General features: G+C 44.5%; 2 protein-coding genes across 3 annotated transcripts in view; one reads left to right on the top strand and one right to left on the bottom strand.

Annotated features, from left to right (window-relative positions):
- ORC3 (origin recognition complex subunit 3) overlaps positions 1–1,219 on the bottom strand; it is a 31,165-nt gene extending 29,946 nt beyond the window's left edge. For both annotated transcript variants that reach the window (XM_084261910.1, XM_084261911.1), the window contains exons 1-2: positions 1,132–1,219; positions 213–367 (exon numbers count right to left, since the gene is read on the bottom strand). In XM_084261910.1, the coding sequence (XP_084118036.1) occupies positions 213–353 (141 nt within the window). In that variant the 5' untranslated portion in view covers positions 354–367; positions 1,132–1,219. The remainder of the gene's footprint in view (positions 1–212; positions 368–1,131) is intronic.
- Positions 1,220–11,576: 10,357 nt separating this feature from the next.
- Positions 11,577–14,914, top strand: part of RARS2 (arginyl-tRNA synthetase 2, mitochondrial) — a gene marked incomplete at its 5' end in the record, with an annotated part of 39,776 nt that continues 36,438 nt past the window's right edge. Inside the window, 3 exon segments of the mRNA XM_084261831.1 lie at positions 11,577–11,615; positions 12,418–12,491; positions 14,251–14,356. Coding sequence (XP_084117957.1) covers positions 11,577–11,615; positions 12,418–12,491; positions 14,251–14,356 — 219 coding nt within the window.

The following is a 14,914-nucleotide window of genomic DNA, read 5'->3' on the forward strand; positions in this document are numbered from 1 at the left end:
CTATCTTCACATTTGATATATATATATATATGTATATGTTGCAGATTTATATTCAGATCACTCAGTTATTCATGAGTATTAAATGAAAAGCTAACCTTTGACATTTTTTCACCATAGCATAGAAATTTGAGTTATTCCACTTCTTTTTAGAAAGCATTTCAAAGCCAGGTATTTTTATAAACTGTTGATAGAAAAAAAAATTAAAATCATACCTTTGTTACACTCTTATACCAGCTGATCAGAGAAGTCATTGAACACTGTATTCTATTCTGGGAAACCTGCACACAGTCCCCATCTTCCAGTGAGCCCACATCTATATGGCAGTTCATCAGCTGCCCCATCAGCTTCTGCATCAGATTTTTTATATCTTCACAATACATTTTTAGACAAAGAGTAAAGACATTCAGTTATTTGGTAATAACTCTCCAACTCATACTCAAAAAAATCACCCCAAGTTATCACTTGTTATTTTTCATCTTTGTAACTGGTGTTCTCTCTCCAGAATCCACACCTCATGCTCCAGAAAGCTTGAAAGCATTCATGATATGCATGTTGTTAATGCACTAAAAGTTATCCTGTTAATGTGCTTAGATAGAAATGATTCAGGTTAAGTTGTTGGCCCTGCACCTCTTCTGAACTCCAGCCACATGCTATTAAAACAATCTAAAATAAATAAGGCAGCCAATCGATAGACCTGGGGATGCTGCCATAAGTAATCTTAATGTTTTTACTTAAAATATAAGAAAAAAGGAGAAAGAAGAGAATGAAAAAGTCTTATTTTACCCATTCCCTCACTGTAATAATGTGACTGTATTTACAAAGTGGAATGCGTACACAGCTTGTCCATTAAAACAAGAGCCAACCTACAATATCAACATGCAGCACACTAAGCAAGCACACTCCTGACATTTATGCTACAACTAAGTAGTATTTCAGTCTTCACTGCTTAAACCAGAACTAGGTACCTCTTAAAGTACAGTACGCATTACTGCTACGTTAACATGCAATCGGGTAAATCTTTAGAACTTCTTCAGGTTCCCTGCATCCCAATATTCTTACACTGGGGGAAAAAGCTAGAATTTCTAGTTAATTAATATCTCATTCGGATGAAGAGGCTACTGCAGTATTTACCTGGGCAACCTTTGGCTTCCAGCAAGGCTATGTAAGGAGTAACGTTGTTCTGAAGGACTTCCGAGAAACTCTTAAAAGTCAAGTCATGATCTGTAACATTCACACCTAGAAGAAAGACAATTTTTAAGGACATTTTCCCTGTAATTTGTGACCACAGTGATTGAATAATAAACTGAACAACAGACAAAACCCAGAGGATACTTCAAATATTCAAGGAAGGAATGAAAAGTACGACATCATCTATGACGAAAGATCAAAAACTAGCACAAGATTAGACACAGACATTAATATCAGCTGATTAAAAGGAAGAGGGAATCACTGCAAAGATACTACGAGTTAGTATGAACTACAGTCTGAATTTATATGAACAACTCAGTATTTACTTCCCTCGTTAACATGCTTAGTCAACTTAAAAAGAACAAGCCCTGCCAGATGGCAATTCACAGCCACGTACAAAAGCAGACTACCTTCCAGACTCTGTGAGTGCTCATGTGGTACACTGGAAGCACAGGCCTGATTTTAGGTTCTCTAAAATGATCCACTAAAAATGCAATCAGGTTGCCTTGAACCAGGTCTAGGACTTGCAGCTATAACTCTCTAAAAGCAAAGGGGAGGAAGACAGACAAAAAAAGAGACAGACATCAGAACTTCAGTATTAAGATCCTCACCCTCTGCTTCCTTTCCAATATAAGGACACTGCTCTCCTACTTGTAAAGATGCATTGCAAGTACATATATGCACAGAAATTTAGTCATAAAACCCACCAAGCCTGTTGGTGGCAGAAAGAGGAACAGATTCAAAGGATCTCCAGTGCATGAGGAAAAAATCCTAAATCACTATCAGCCACCCAAGACAGACCATCAGGGAAGGTGTTAACCTGAATACCCTATTATGCTTAGAGACAAAAGGGAAAGAGGTCTTATCCTGCCTCTTTCTCCCAGCCCAATCTCAACGGTTAACACTTCTGAAGCTGATACTGCTCACAGTAATTGCTGGAAGTCAGCAATATATTTTTCTTTGATCTCTCTTCTCAGTTTTAAGCTGATGTAGATAGCAAAACAGTTCTCAAAAAAATTACCTAAGACAAGAGCTGCAGCAGGGATTTCTCTGGACTTCATCTGACAAGTCCATTTTGCTGTCTTCTCTTGGAACACAAAATGAGACCGCCTCAAAAAACCTACTAGGTTATCAAATAACTGCTTATTCAAGTCTTCCTGTATTCGCTGTAAACAAACACAGAGATTTTATTTATAAAAACGTGGAAACACCAGAATATCTTCCTTCTCCTACCCATTTCCTGCGTAATTTTTAATCCTTAAAACTCCAGGGTAAAAATTCAAGTAACATTAAGTATTCCTGTGAACTATAAACATGCTAATTCATTCACTGTGCAGCAAACACAGACACTTCCCATCTTGGCATTTTTTCTGGTCAAATGCCTCAACAATATTTTGGAAAGCAAATGAGCTTAACTGTGTTGTCACACTACAGGCTTTAAAGAGGGAGAAAAATACTGACAAAGAGTAAGTGAGACAGGAGGAATAAAGCAATATAATTAGTTTCTGGAAGAATGTTCATGAAGATTCCTATTACTCCCTCTTGGCTTACAAAACACCAGTAAACATTTTTCCAAGAAATCTGTATGAGTGCAAACATTCAGCTCCCCCAAATCTAGCTCAGGTTGAAAGAGGAAAAAAAATAGCAAAGGAAAGTTTAAAGTATGTTTCATAGAAAAACACCCTAATTAAATGACTGCCAAATTTGCTACACCATCTTTTACCCTTCAGTATTATTTTCATACAAGAACATGTATATTCAGGAATATATGAAAAGATGAGAGAAAGCAGGGGGAAATAAAACTTTTAAAGGCAGATATATAATGGCAGCTGTTCGCATTCCTTTTACTACATGTGTGCCTTTGAAAATGTCTCCCTAATCCAAGATATGACTTCTGCTAGAACAGACAACTGCCCTCCCTCTTCCCCCCACAATCCATCCATACTCCGTGACATTCAGGATATTAGGAACAAAATTAAATCCTTGTCCCCAGTAAAATCATCAAGATTTGTTTGCAACAAGGAGTGACACACAGAGCAGTGAACATGCATTCCTGTGTGATTTAGTCTAGATGATCCTGTTCTGGCAGGGGCGTTGGGCTAGATGATTTTTTGAGGTCCCTTCCAACTCCTAAAGTTCTGTCATTCTGTGAACTTGATTTTAAATGAAGTGGCAAAGGCTGTCTGTAGCAGCACTGATGAGGCAGTGTCCTGGTTTTGGTCAGGATGGAGTTAACTTCATTTGTAGCAGCGGATGGAATGCTGTGTTTGAGAGTTAAAATGCAAGCAGTGCTGATAACACCCTGATGTGTTTAGTTGCTGTCAGACAGTCAAGGACTTTATTCTTCATATTTCTCTATTCATGAGAAAGGAGGGGCGAAGCCAGGAGAGGTGACCCAAACTGGCCAAAGAGAATATTCCATGCCAATTACGTCCTGCCCAGTACAACGGGGGGCTGATGGGAGGAGGAGCGGGGGCGGCTCTGGGACGCGCAGTTCTTGGGGGACGGTCGGGTTCCGGGATGGCTCTGGGTGGCATGGCCTGAGCTGTGGGTTCAGTGAGAAACTGCATTGTGTATCAACAGCTTCATAGATTTTTTTGCTCTAAAGTCCTGTTAGCAGTGTTATATTTTATCTTTCTGTTATCTTAGTAAACTATCCTTATCCCAACCCACGGGCCTTTTAGTTTCTTGGTTTTGGGGTTATTTGCCCCTTCCTTTTCCCTTCCTTTGCCTCTCACCCCCCCTTCCCTCTTCCCCTGCTCTTTTCCTTTAAGGAGCAGGCAGCTGCGTGGATCTCTGGGGTAAAACCACGACAGGCAGCTAGGAGTTAAGCACATCACCAGGAGGCTGCACTTGATTCCTGCTCAAAAAAATGAGCTCCATTTCCATTATATGTTAGAGGTCCCTGCTGCTCCCTTCCACAACTGATAAAATTGTACACAGAGTGAATGTACAATTTTCACCCTGTATTTATTAAAAAATATGCTGATCTTTCTGATGTTGTTTGTGCACCTCTGAGCTCCCACCTGCTAAATTCTGTGGCAACTCAGAATAAACTGTAACATGCCATTTTACACTTTATAAAAGAATTGCAATAGCTCCTGTATTACCATATATCCCATAACAACCCTCTGAGCTTCTGCTTCAGGACTCATCAGACCTTGACCTTCTTCTGATCGTTATTGTATGTATTTCCACTCAGCTGTGCTAACAAGAACCTGAACTCTGCATGGTTACAGTATGTGTTACTCCTTCCAGGGAAGGAACTGTCTTCCATCAGGAGGAGGAAGAACACAAGAAAGTGTTTGCCAAACTCCAAGTAACCTCAAGTAAAACCAAGGGCAGGAGATTTAGAACAGGTAAGAATAATGATTTTCCAGGTGGCAACGGCTCTATGCTCTGAGTGCTGAAGGGAGGCTTTCTCTATGGGAGAGATTCTTGCAGAGCACTAAGAAAAAGGAACCAACAGAACAACACTTCAACCTGAAAATCCTGCAGCCACTGTTGTTGGTGATGTAGAAGCTTTGTCTCAAAAAGCCTTGACAACACTGTGCCAAAGAAAGAAGATTCAAGAAAAGGTCTTCCAGAAATAGCTGGAGAATGTCGCCTTCCCTACAGCCCACTGTGTAGGTGACAAGAGAGCTTCTGGTGCAGCTAACAATATTAACTCCAGTGCTGGTAGCTAACCCATCAAGCTGAAGCAGTTGGCAGGAAGGCATCAAATATAGCTCCACACACTTCTGTGTGTTCTCTGTATCAGCACCACAATGTAGTGCACTGCTTTGCTCAGCCTTGATTGCTATGGTTTGAAAAGGGTGCTGACTAGTTGTAGTGAGCTGGATCATGGAATACTGGGAACAGAATGAAAGGAATTTATGAGTTTAGCCCAAAGGTCCAGATTGTAAGCTACATCCAGCTGGCTTCTACCATACATCCCAAAACAAACTTTGGGGAAAAAAAATCTCATAATGTCTGGAGGCCAACAGCAGGCAGAGGAATATGGAATACTTGCCCAGAATCCTTGACACTGAATAGATGAGGAAATCCCTGCTGTACAGAAGCAATTATTCATACTAAAATATAAGCCAGCTGGCTATAGGGATACAACAACAGCATGCCACCTAACAGGCAACAATTAGGAGGCCACAGTTCAGTAGGAAATTAACTCTGATTCAAGAGACAGCTGTATCATTTGGTATTTGACCTCCCTGCATTTGTATTCACACAAATCCATTGTGAATCCTGGGCTGCTATGAACTGTGCAACTAAAGTCCTCAAAGGGCTGGAAAGCACGTAACTGAGTTGAAGGTAGAGAACAGCAGTACGCCAGGAATTAATATAAAAAGAACATTAGTAAGAAGAGAAGCTAAGAAGCAGCAGCTTGAAGCATTAAAAGCATGGAATTCTGTGACTAGATGTGTAATAGATGGATTTATTGTTAATATTTTATATTCTGGACGGGGATTTCTGCCTCAGTCAGTATTACTAGCCCTTTTATTGGTTTAACTAACTGCCCTTTTAAGCATGTAAAAAAGCTCTCCTGAAACAAAGAAGCAAACAGCACCGTTATAAATGCAAAACGCTGCTTTAGGACCAGGTGCAGGACTCACCTCTGTTTCCCCTTTGATCTGATTCCACAATGATTGACAAGTAGCGAACCGCAACTCGCTATCCTCTGACCCATTGCTTGCTTCCATGAAATCAGTAACTAGAAAGACAGAAAGCAGAAAAGCAAGGATAAATAAGATTATTAAAACATTTTTAGCTGAGAAGAAAACAAAGCACACAACTGAAACAAGAATATCTTAATATATGTATATATCCAAGGGAGGTGACTTTTCTTTTAACTGATTAACTGCTGATACCTGGTGGAGTAAGTGAGGGAACAAACAGAATCTATTACCCAAGCATGCAGGCAAAAAGTAAAGAACTGGCTTCCATCTCAAGTTCCAGATGAGCTAAAGGCTAAATCACAGCAAACAGCCTTTATTATTAAAATAAACTTTTAAAGAACCAAAACAAACAAAACCAACGCACAAAAAAAGCGCCCTTTCCCTTGCTTCAGGAAGTTTTGTGGGTCCCTTTCACCTATTGAATATTCAGTCCCCCTTCACTATTACAGTCAAATATTAACCATAAAACCTTGCAAGGACACACAAAAATCCTTTCTGCTCCCCAGGGAAGATGTAGCTAATGCCAATTCCCAGAAAATAAGGTATACTGGGAAATGACTGTCAGGTTACATGAAATACAGATTTATTTGTATATTTTTAAATACATTTATCTTACACAACTATGCCAGGAAAACTTTCAACAGCAAACCAGACCTACATTTCTGGCTCACCTCTAAACTGCCTCTCATTTTTATACATGCTCTGTGTGAAAAAGAAAAGGAGAATCAGATCTTTTCTGGTAGAAGTGTGTCTTGGCATGTTTTCTGACTACATCTGGTTTCCCAGGTGCTGCTCTGCCTCACAGATGTGAGTACAGAGACCCTCCACCAGGTTCCAACTGAGAAGGAAATGCAGAGCTGGGATTAATATGAGAAACTGAATAGAAACTAGCACAACTGAGAGAGATTTTTGGTTTTCTTCTTGTTTTTCCTCCCACATTCACACAGCCTACATTTCCCTTAAAAAAAGTGAACAGGCTTGGAGCCACCTTACTCCCAGCATACATTTAGCAGGCCTGGTGTAGCTTTAAAGCTTCACTAACACCTCCTGGAAGAATGCAAAGACTGAAAGTTAAGTAAACAGCCTGTTAACTGTAGCTACTAGGCAAAGTTAAACAAAATTTATTTGCTAATAATGTTTACTTAATGGCCATTCAATGGAACCTCAGCAAGGGTCATCTTAAGAAAAGAACCAGTTGATGAGCCCATTGGGTTATCCAAAGCATTAAAATCACCCATTCAGCTCTGTAAATGATGAGCAGGCATCCCTCATTCTCCATTCTCATCCTCTCCCCTACACTAATGCAAAAAATCACTTTAAATACTAACCCGCTCCAATTCCACAGGCCTTTAGTTAAAGAAAGTCCAGCCACTGCATTGCTGGTGGTGTACCAAGGCATGGTATTTCTTTCATGCTACCAGAACGGAAACTACAGGTGCAACTGTGCACAGAAGGGTGTTTTCTGGGGTGCAACACTATTATCGACTACTGATGCTGTGAAGTTTCCACACTGATGCACATCAAAGTACAATTTAGAACTTCATTCTAACCAGCTTCTGTGAGCAGCCAAACTAGCTCAGCTGTCTCTTTTTTAGGGATAGGTCCAGCAAATGTGTTTGTTTTCCTGTCTCACAGCATTTACTAATTAGAACATGTTCAGTAGGACTTATCGAAATGTGACTGATCTTGCAAAAACTAAACCACCATATCCAGTAAGGGGTAAAATTTCAATGTGGTTTAAGTGCATGGGTCTTAGTTGTTGGTGTATTTATCTTTCAATGACAGAGTGGATTCTATTTCCCTGCCTCTGGTTCCTTGAGCTACAGATGTGCCAGCTCTCACAGAAAAAAATAATTCAGGATTCCTTTTAAAGCAGGTGTTGCAGGAAGTCCCTCTGGTAACCAATGGTGATTTCCACAAGAACTTGGCCTTATTGCTTTACCTTTTTCATGCAAATTGTCACAACTTACGACAGCTCCGGGGCTGCCCAAAAAAGTTTAACTTGGGAATAAGAACAGTAAGTTCCCTGAGCCTCAAGCAGCAACTATCTAAGCATCATTATTTGTGGCTCCACTAAGTCAGTCCTGTTCAGTCTTCCTCAAATGATAAGAGACCTGTATACACAGAATACAGGCTGAAGAAAATTGATATAACCAACACTAGTTAGTGGACAGAAGCTCAGAATCTTCATAAACAGCTTTTCTTTCTTCTTTTTGTCAGACTACTACTGGTTAAGCAAATGACTGAGAACATGATGAAACTTAGGAATGGGATATCATTTCTGACTCCCATAGCTTAAAAGCAGCTTGTTCAGACTTCAGATAAATAGTTTGTCAGGCAATAAACAATTTATGGTAGCATGGAAAGGAGTTTTGTAGAAAATAGTTGCAAAGACAAAGATAGCTATATAACCTTGATTGCTGGAGATCTACCTTTTTTTTTTTTATTAGACAACAATTTACTGGGATTCCTCTGAAGAAATGAGTTTTTACGAATACTGACATCAAGGAACAACAGAAAACTTCATGCAGGTACACTAGAATTTCATTAGATGTGATGAACCTTCAAGGATTGACCCAATGAACATGTATCAAAATACACTAACCTGTTTTCTGAAGCACTTTTCTCCTCTTGGGACTTGGTTTGAAAACAAAGCAGCCCTAGAGAATAGAAAAAAAAACAAAAACACATCAATATGAGCATCAATCTGACTGGCTCCTGAGGCCACTATAGTCTCCTTTAACTTCAGTTCTCCATTAAACCAACAACTTGAACTGACCTGTCAGCATCTTAAGGATATCGATTTTCATGTTGTCCCTTTATACTCTTCTTTCAAACTGTGGAAGCAGTATCCCAGCATATCTTTTTAAAAGAGCAGATAATGGCAGGACAAGGAGGAATGGACTAAAGCTAAAGGAGGGAAGGTTTAGATTAGCTATTAGGGGGAAGTTTTTTACAGAGAGAGTGGTGAGGGGCTGGAACAGGCTGCCCAGAGAAGTAGTGGATTCCCCGTCCCTGGAGGTGTTCAAGGCCAGGTTGGATGGGGCCCTGGGCAGCCTTGTGCAGCTCCAGGCCTGGAGGTTGGTGTCCCTGCCTGTGGCAGGGGGGTTGGAGCTGTATGATCCTTGGGGTCCCTTCCAACCCATGCCATTCTATGATTCTATGATTTAGATAGAACTTTTTCAGTTTTCCATTATATTCTCCAATTCAGCCATCAACCAGCGGATTCTTTAAACATCTCAACGTCCAACTGGTTAAGAATTAAGAGGAAAATGATTCCACTGGGACACATCAATATGAGTTTTCTCAGCACAGTTTAAGTTAAATAAAAAGCAAAAGAAAAGCAAGAGTCTGGGACACATTGAAATGGTGATCCAGAATAATGCAACGAGTATTAAGTTACTTACAAAAGCCAATTAATTACACACCCTAGCTATGAAGACAAGTGCATCTCAACTGGACCTGATTCAGACCTGGACACAGGACTCCAGATGGGGCCTCACAAGGGCAGAGTAGAGAGGGACAATCTAATTACCTCTTAAAGTGGGGGGATTTACTCCCCCAGTTCCCACCTAGAGGTTCAGGGATGCAAGGTTCAGGGACTTGAGAATTACAAGAATCCTGACTGCCAGTGAAGACCAGAACACACAAGTGCTCAAGATAGATAAACAGTGATCCAATCCTGCATTTCTCAGCGGAGATGCTTATACAAGCAAAGATTACTGAACTCAACCTCAGATAGTTCAGCTACTACTGTGAGAATGATCTAGTGAAAATAAAACTCCAGAGGTTATATTCAATTTTGATCACAGGTGGGTGACTTTGGACACATTATTCCCTTTCTTATGCAAATAAGAAATTGCAGTGAAACACTTATAGCAGTATAAATCTCTGAAAGCGGCCTTTTTAATTGGGTATGTTTTCAGCTACTTTCCCTTTTATGACAGGTCTCATCACTCATCTAAAACCAGCTGGACAAAAAGTTGTGGCTATTCCACACTTCGGAACAATTCCCCTCACAGCTCCCATGGTACACACAGCCTTTATTTACACTGCACCACATGCAACCTGTCAGAACAGAAATTCACAGGACTAAGTCCAACTCAGTGGAACTCTCCAAATTAACTATAAATCATATGTATTACATAAAAGAAGCAGCAGTGTATGCTTAAGTCAAGGGAAACTCAAGAATTACCTAACTCTGGATTTCCCTTTACCACTGAATGCATCACAGACCAGAGTATAAAGCAGCAAAGAAGTATGACATACAAGACACGGGAGGAAAAGAGGGGGGTACACGCCTTTCACAACTTACTCCATGGCAACAGCCCTTTTTGAAAGGGAAATCCACTTGTTTGGGATAAGGTTCTAACTCTGTTTGGCAGTACTTCCCTTTGCTCCTGAAAGCAAGAACCTGCACAGCAGCTTCCACAGGGAAGGATCCGGCTTCCACAGGGAAGGATCCGGCTTCCACATCACACCGCAGTGAAAGCGGGAGAGGTATCTCCCGGCTTTGAAACGCATCCCTCCCCTCCCGCCCTGAGCCTCAAACGCTCCAGAGCGGGTCTTTCAGCCTCCCTGCATGTCAAGACTGAGGAGCGCACGTCCCTACTGCCAACCCTGCCTGCAGGCCGGGAAAGAGCTCAGAAATGCCAAGGTGATAACAGGTACCCAGCACCGCGCCGTTGTTTTTATTTCTCCATTAACTTAGCTTAGGGGGGGTGGGGTGGAGAGAAGATGCAAAGAACGCTCCAAAGGGGCAGCAAGCGATGCCAACAGCCTTTGTTTGGCTAGAAGTGACGAACCCCCCAGGCAGACGGCTACTGCCCGGCGGCTGGCGAGGTCTGTTCCCGGCTGGACCACGCTCCGTGCGCCAGCGGGACAGAGGAGCGCGGCGGGAGGGCCGGCTGCTCCCTGAGGGAGGGAAACGCACCCCGGGCAAAGCGGGACCGCGCGGGCGCCACGGCGCGGATGCGGGACCCGTCGGCACTCGTCAGGGCGAGGGAAGGGAGCAGACCGCGGAGCAGGGCCGCTGGGGACACGCGGGGGGTGAGGGAACGGGCAGCGGGTGAAGCCGGGAGAGGAGCAGAGCCGGCAGCCTCGGCACTCGCACACCTCGCGGCTGGCGGCAGAGACCGCTGCGAGGCACCGCGCAGGTCGGACGAAGCCCTCGGCCCGCCGAGGCGGGAAAACGGCCACCGCTCCGGACACGCCAGCCCCGCGCTCCCCACCGCCGTTAAGAGGCCCCGCACCGCCCCGTCACCTCGGCAGAGCGGGAGCGGAACCGGGCAGGTCACCGCCCCCTCCCCCCCGCCCCTCACCTTGGAGACGGAAAACGTGGTCATGTCGCCAGTCCCAGATCCCTCCGGTACCGTACGGCCCGTCCCGCCACCGTAGGGGGAGGAGCCGCGCAGGCCAGCGCCGAATTCCGGCGCACGCGCACCGCGGAAGCGCCGCCCAGGTCCCCGCTCGTCAGTGAAATGCCCCAGCCTGAGGCGCTCGTTTCGCCGCTCTCCCCGCTCCTTCCCTGCACAGCGAGTCAGCCCTCTACCTGCTCACACCTCACCCACACAAAAGGGAACCGGTGGTCTCTTCTTTCCCTTCCCATACCACCCCCGGTCTGAGAATGGTACGGCCCGGCCCGCCCCTGGGCGGGCACAAGGGAGAGGTGGGGGGGAAAGGGGCAGCTGCGACCTTCCGCCTGGCGGCGCAGCCATGGCAGCCTGTTCCTTTCGGAGGAGCATCGCTTCCCAGGTAAGCCGCTCCATCTCGCGGCTTGCACGGAGAAGGAATGCGCCATAACCGAGATTTCACCTTCGCTCCCTCACCCAGATTCTGTCCCCTCACCCCCCCACCGAGCGTCTTACAGTGGGTCCGACCCGTTGCCAAGGGGCTCGGCACGGGCTTCTATGCCCCGCCCCTGCGTGGCGGCCGGGTGGCGGCCCGCGCGCTCGTCAGTCTCCCGCGGCCCCGTCCCCTCCCCTGCGCGCGGGCGCGGCAGCGGCAGGCGGAGGCCGTGCCTCGCTGGCGTGGCCCTTGGCGGGAAGGTTGAGAGGAACGACATCCCCTTGGTCCCCTCTTTGCCCCCGTCTCTTGCGCTGTCAGCCCCGCACCAGGCGCGCAGGTTCCCCTCCCCTCAGAGCTATGCCCGTCAGCAGTTAAACCGGGGAACTCTGAATTTCGAGAAGCTCGTAGCTTAGCGAGGCCCTGACGCGGCCCTGCACGGCACGGGCACCCTGGCCCCCGCTTTGCTGAGGCGGGATAAACCGAGAGAGGGGTTGCGGCTAGATAAAGAATGCGAGGGATTGATGCCGGGCGCTTGCCTTGCTCTTTTCTTGGCTTCTTTAACATCTACGGGGTTTATATTGCAGGGGTTTTGTATTGCTTATAATAGTTACACTTGTTTGGGTTTTTTTTTATTAATTCTGGGTTGAAATTTGCTTTCAGACATAAATGTCACACCCCCACAATCATTTAAACTGGGAGTGGTATTTTCCCGGGTTTATTTATTTGTTTATTTATGCTTAAGCACCTTTGTACTTTATTTCACATTCAGCTTTCGAAGGTTTTGGGTCTGCCACCGGAAAACTTAATAAAGTCCATATCTGCAGTTCCTGTCTCCAAAAAACGGTAGCGTTTGCTTTTTGCCTCAAATTGGTTATATCGTGTTTTATTATTTTCTGTTGCAATAGCTTAACAGGACTTTATGGGAAAAGAAACTCAGAAAAATACCAAACCTAAGTTAATTTGAGAGAATAGCATCCACCCTCAGCAAGTACACCGATGATCCAAAGCTGGGAGGAGTGGCTGACACGCAGGAACACTGCGCTGCCATCCAGAGAGACCTGGACAGGCTGGAGAGCTGGGCAGGGAGAAAACAGATGAGGTTGGATAAAAACAAATGTAGAGTCTTGCACCTGGGAAGGAATAACCTCTTGAATCAGTACAGGCTGGGGAATGACCTGCTGGAGAAGAGCTCTGTGGAGAAGGACCTGGGGCTCCTGGTGGGTGACAGGTTGGCCATGAGCCAGCAGTGTGCCCTGGGGGCTGAGAGAGCCAATGGGATCCTGGGGGGCATCAGGAGGAGTATAGCCAGCAGGTCAAAGGAGGTGATCCTCCCCCTCTACTCTGCCCTGGTCAGGCCCCACCTGGAGTATTGTGTCCAGTTCTGGGCTCCCTGGCATAAAAAAGACAGGGATCTCCTGGAGAGAGTCCAGAGGAGGCTACGGAGATGATGAAGGGCCTGGAGCATCTGCCCTATGAGGAAAGGCTGAGTGAGCTGGGACTGTGTAGCCTGGAGAAAAGAAGACTAAGGGGGGACCTTATTCATGTTTATAAATATCTTAAGTATAGGATGCAGGGGGAATGGCCAGCCCCTCTTCAGTGCTCTGTGGAGACAGGACAAGGGGCAATGGCTGCAAGTTAGAGTACATGAAGTTCCACACCAGCATGGGGAAGAACTTTTAGCCAATGAGGGTGAGGGAGCCCTGGGACAGGCTGCCCAGGGGGGTGTGGAGTCTCCATCTCTGGAGATATTCCAGCCCCGTCTGGACGCCTCCCTGTGCAATATGAGCTGGGGTGTTGGACCCGATTATCTCTGGAGGTCCCTTCCAACCCCTATGATTCTATGATTCTAATATACCAATCTAATTATAAGACGATGCCTAATTCTGAGTAAATGGCTGTATTTGTTTTTAAAGGAAGCTCAAAACATGTAATTAATTAAAAAGCTGCACAAATTGTAGGCAGCGCTTGTATGGCAAATATTTTAGCACTAAAGGTCTGAAACTGCTAAGAACTAATGTGAAGCTACAGGATTTTTTTTTCAGTATGTTGTTCAAGAGTTGTAATGGTGTTAGCAAATAAATCACATTTATTTGTAAGCATAATTTATGTTTATTTGATATGGTGTTCTCACCATATCTACTCTCTTACTGTATTAGAGCATATCTGACCTCCTGTTGCAGCTTTGTAACCATAGTGAATGTTCAGGTAGCTGTGACTGGGTTACACTTGACAATTAGACTTGACATATGCAGAGCCAGCTTGGATCTGCCCAATCTACCCATCATTTCATAGAATCATAGAATGGCAAGGGTTGGAAGGGACCCCAAGGATCACAGAGCTCCAACCCCCCTGCCACAGACAGGGACACCAACCTCCAGGCCTTGATCTACACAAGGCTGCCCAGGGCCCCATCCAATCTGGCCTTGAACACCTCCAGGGATGGGGCATCCACCACCTCTCTGGGCAGCCTGTTCCAGCCCCTCACCACTCTCTCTGTAAAAAACTTCCCCCTAATATCTAATCTAACCCTTCCTTTAGTTTTAATCCATTCCCCCTTGTCCTGCCATTTCAACAGGTTTTTTTGGTATGTTCTTTTTTCCAGGCGTGTTGCTGACTTCCAGCTTTCCATTGCTTCTGTAACAGAAGACAGTTCTAGTGATTGCTTAACACAAGACCCTAATCTTCAAGCTCAGAAGCTAGCTGAAAGGGTATGCTAATGCATTAATCATGTATTTATGTAATAATGAACTTACAGGCTAGAGGTGTAACTGTCATCATAAGGTAAATAATAGTATTCTTTTTACAAGCATCTTTTTGTGTCAGAGCAGTTTAATGTCTGCACGTAGTGTATTTGTACACAGAACCTTCACAGGGGATTGAAGAAGCTGTTTTAAAGTTCTTGTGCAATTACTGTTTTGAAATAGTTTGATAGTGAATACCAGTTGTGAAGTTAGGAGGGTATCTAAAGGGTATACTGTGGTTGTACTTTTGACCAAAACTTGAAGAAATTGAGTATGCCGTGACTTGGAAAACCCAAGGCTGCAAGATGCACTAGGATGGCAGTGGGTAAATTTAGCACATGGGACAAACAGTCCAGACTTTCAAATCCCTCAGTGCTTGAAATTGAAGTTTCCTAGACTGGCAGTTTTTTTCAGGTGTCTTAGTCTGCAAAGTGGCAGTAGTTGAGGTGTTAAGACTAACTACAGCATGAAAAAAGAAGCAGCATACAAAACAAGGTCTGTAGAAGTGCCACAAATCTTAAAGGA

Source organism: Gallinula chloropus, assembly GCF_964237585.1.
Source record: "Gallinula chloropus genome assembly, chromosome: 3".
Lineage (NCBI taxonomy): Eukaryota > Metazoa > Chordata > Aves > Gruiformes > Rallidae > Gallinula > Gallinula chloropus.